At 46.8% G+C, this 3,534-nt stretch overlaps 1 protein-coding gene across 1 annotated transcript; it reads right to left on the reverse strand.

Moving 5' to 3' along the window:
- Nucleotides 1-882: 882 nt before the first annotated feature.
- On the reverse strand, nt 883-1,755 carry LOC135377852 (uncharacterized). The gene has a single exon (XM_064610566.1). It carries the CDS (start codon nt 1,753-1,755, stop codon nt 883-885), a length of 873 nt encoding a protein of 290 aa, XP_064466636.1.
- Nucleotides 1,756-3,534: the final 1,779 nt, after the last annotated feature.

Here is a 3,534-nt window from a genome sequence, read left to right on the forward strand (position 1 = left end):
TGACGTAGAAGACTGGTGGGTTAGGAAAAGTTGCACAAGGAAGACAAAAGTTTAGGTGGCTAAGCAGAAGAGAGAAATCAATCCGGGAAATCACACCGGTATCTTAACCGTTTTCTTAATTATTGTTATTTCGCATTATATCAGTATATAGGCATCAATATAGGTATGTAAGTCACCACTGAGCGATGTGAGATGGTTCTCTTTGCTTGTTAAAATATAACTGAAATTTGATACAGAGCAGGTTGAGAATGCATTGGTGCTGAATTCATATTTCTCTATACAAAACGTATAGAATTTCCTAGGTAAAACTCCTATTCAATTTTAAAGCAGTTCCGATCTACTAGATAGACTGGATAGATACTAGATAAATCCCAAATAGGAAATGGAAAATAGGGACGCGTGTGTTAATGGCTTACCACAGCTCACCATAAAGTGACGAACGAACGACAGCACACACGCAAGTGATGTAGTGGGAAAATATTCATTGCTATTTAACAATATAGCATGCATAATTTCGATAGCAAGTGATGGATTTATTAAAACAAGCACGTCACGTCTAGCGGAATGAAGCAGCCAACAGAGGGCAACGCCTTCCGAGACCAACGGATGGCAGCTGTTGTGTTCTTGTGGTTATGTTACGAACGGAGTTTCATCAAAACTGCGCGCGTTCGGGCGCCATGTTTATTTCGCAACTCCCGATGATCGGGGCGGGTACATAGTTGCCAACGGGTTGTATAACTGTAGCTGCAGATGGAACAATAGGACACTACACTATCCTCCTTGTGGGAGAGATTCTAGGGGAATATAGGACTAAAACAAAGAACAATACATGAAAGTTGAAGTTCAACATCCTTTGGTACGAAGGCACTGAGTGGTTTGACTTTACGTAGTAAAGTCAGTGAGGTGCACTGGGGGTCTTCGTTCTCGTGTTGGGTATCGTGTCTCAGGGCAGTATTGGCTTGGAGGTCCCACTGAGTCGCTATCTGCGTCCTTGCTGTTCGTTACAGGTGGTCGAGATAACAGATCATCTGTGTCCAGTGTCGAACTGTCTGGAGCTTGTGATATTCCAGTAGCATCTTTGAAAAAGCTCGCGTTGCGAACTACCGTTCGCTTATTGTTTGATGCCGTGACCTGCGATCCTTTGATGTTGGTAATTGTATAGGGTACCTGCTCGTAGTACAGTGTGAATTTGTTGTGCCGAATTTGTTTACCAAGCACTTTCTGCCCCACGTGAAGTTGATGTGGTCGTGCATGTCTGCGACGATCAGCATTGTTCTTGTTGTGAACTTTCTGATGAAGCATGGCTGATTTCACATCATCCATTTGAGCTTCCTCTTGATTGGAGGTGAAGTATTGCGGGAGGAGGTTCTTCATTTTCCTGCCGAATAATAGTTCATAGGGTGTCTTGTCAGTTGTTGCTTGTTTGGTCGACCGGTAGGCCATGAGGAATATGTCGAGCTCTGCTGTCCAATTACTGCTAGTGTCGACATGTTTCTTTAGGGTTCTCATGAATCGCTCCGCCTCACCATTAGCTTGAGGCCATAGCGGAGTGATTCGGTGGTGATGAAAGCCAAGCTCTGCAGCAAACTCCTGGAAGTCTGCACTTTGGAATGGGGGTCCATTGTCAGATCTAAGAAGTAGAGGGATTCCAAATTGAGCAAACACAGCTCGAAGGATGGAGAGCACCACACGGGCACTGGTAGATCGTACCACATGCACCAGAGGGTATTTTGAGAAGTCGTCAATGATCACCATGGCGTAATTGCCGTCAGGAAAAGGTCCACAAAAGTCCATTGAGAGTTCTTCCCAGGGCCCATTAGGGGGTTTGGTGATAGCTAGTGGTTCGCGAGTTGTCTGGGGTACTGCTGTTTGGCAGGGAAGGCAGCCTTTAATTGTTGTGTGCACAAGACTATCAATGCCTGCGAACTAGACTTTTTCTCGCAATAGCTGTTTGGTCTTTACGATTCCCTGATGGTCACGATGCGCGAGTTGTACTGCTCGTTGCTGAAGGCTGGCGGGCAGGACAATACGGGTGCCTCGAAGAATAAGACCTTCCGGGGTGAACATCAATTCGTTTTTTGTAGCTGCAAATGGTTTTAGTTCTGGCGATGACCAGATGTCGCGTTTAGGTTGTAGTATGGCAGTCACAAGGAGCTGTAATTGCTGGTCTTCCTTCGTGTGTTCTGCAATCTCTTCTACTGAGAAAGCATTGGGGACATAGTGACGTTGGATAAAGTTCACATATTCCGTTGGGACTTTAGTGATCCTATGCTGGCAGCTGCTTATAGGCAGCGGGTTCCTTGACAGGTAGTCAGAGGGGTTACTACTGCCTACAGTGTGCTGTGTGTCAAAGACGTACTGCTGGATCCGGAGTGCTAGGCGTTCGATACGAGCCGAAGGTGATGATCTTGGGTTGCTGAGGATGCTCACGAGAGGCTTGTGATCAGTAAGTAAGAGGAACTTAGCACCACAAAGGTAGAGTCGAAAATGTTCCATGCCCCATATTACTGCAAGCATTTCTGGTTCAATTTGTGAGTAGCGACTTTCTACAGGTGTAAGTGCCCTGCTTGCGTAGGCAATCACTGCAGGTTCTTCCTTGCCGTCGGACCTCTGTGTGAGAATGGCACCGAGTACATGTGGGCTGGCATCTACAACCAGTTCTGTCCGCTTTGATGAATCGAAGTAAGCCAGGGTGGAAGCATCCGACATGGCTTGTTTTAGGTGGTCAAAGGCGTCTTGGTGGCGCTTAGTCCAAGCCCAGGTTGCGTTTTTCAAGGTTAGTTCTCGTAGTGGCTGGGTAATGTCAGCGAGGTTCCGCAGAAATCGCCCAGAGTAGTTAACCATCCCAAGGAGACTCCTTACTTCCTGAGGGTTAGTTGGTGTTGGGACTTGTAAGAAGGCATTGATCTTCTTGGGATCGGGACGGACGCCTTCAGCCGAAAAAATCAGTCCATAGAAGGTTATCTCACTCTGGTAGAAGTGACATTTCTTGTCATTGAGCGTTATGCCGACTTCTTGCAGTCGATGAAGGACAGCATCCAGGGCAGTGTTATGTTCGTTTTGAGTCTGCCCATAGACTATGATGTCATCGCTCACGTTCAAGGCGTTTGGGATGCCGTTGAGGACTTGACGGATAGTGTTCTGAAATATTTCAGCTGCACTACTGATGCCAAAATTGAGGCGTTCGTATCTGAATAGGCCAGCGTGAGTCGAGAATGTTGTGAGCTGTCTTGAAGGCATGTCCAGTTCCAACTGATGGTAGCCATTCTTCAGATCCAAGTTGGAGAAGAGTTTTGCTCCATTTAGTGCTACAATGATGTCGTTCACGTTGTATGGCCGTGTTCACAGCACGCATGTCGACACAAATTCGAATTTCGTCGGGGTGATGCGACTTGGGGACAATTACGACCGGGGAAACCCATGGAGTTGGACCGTCTGCTGGTTCGATGATGTCTTCATATAGGAGCCGTTGGATTTTGTTTTCCGTGGCCTCACGCAGTGCAAAGGGTATACGACGGTGGGGTTGGGCTACAG

The sequence above is a fragment of the Ornithodoros turicata genome, chromosome 1, assembly GCF_037126465.1.
Source record: "Ornithodoros turicata isolate Travis chromosome 1, ASM3712646v1, whole genome shotgun sequence".
NCBI lineage: Eukaryota > Metazoa > Arthropoda > Arachnida > Ixodida > Argasidae > Ornithodoros > Ornithodoros turicata.

Excerpts from the sequence above, each read along its gene's own strand:
- LOC135377852 (XM_064610566.1), bottom strand. The coding sequence starts at position 1,755 with ATGGTGATCATTGACGACTTCTCAAAATACCCTCTGGTGCATGTGGTA.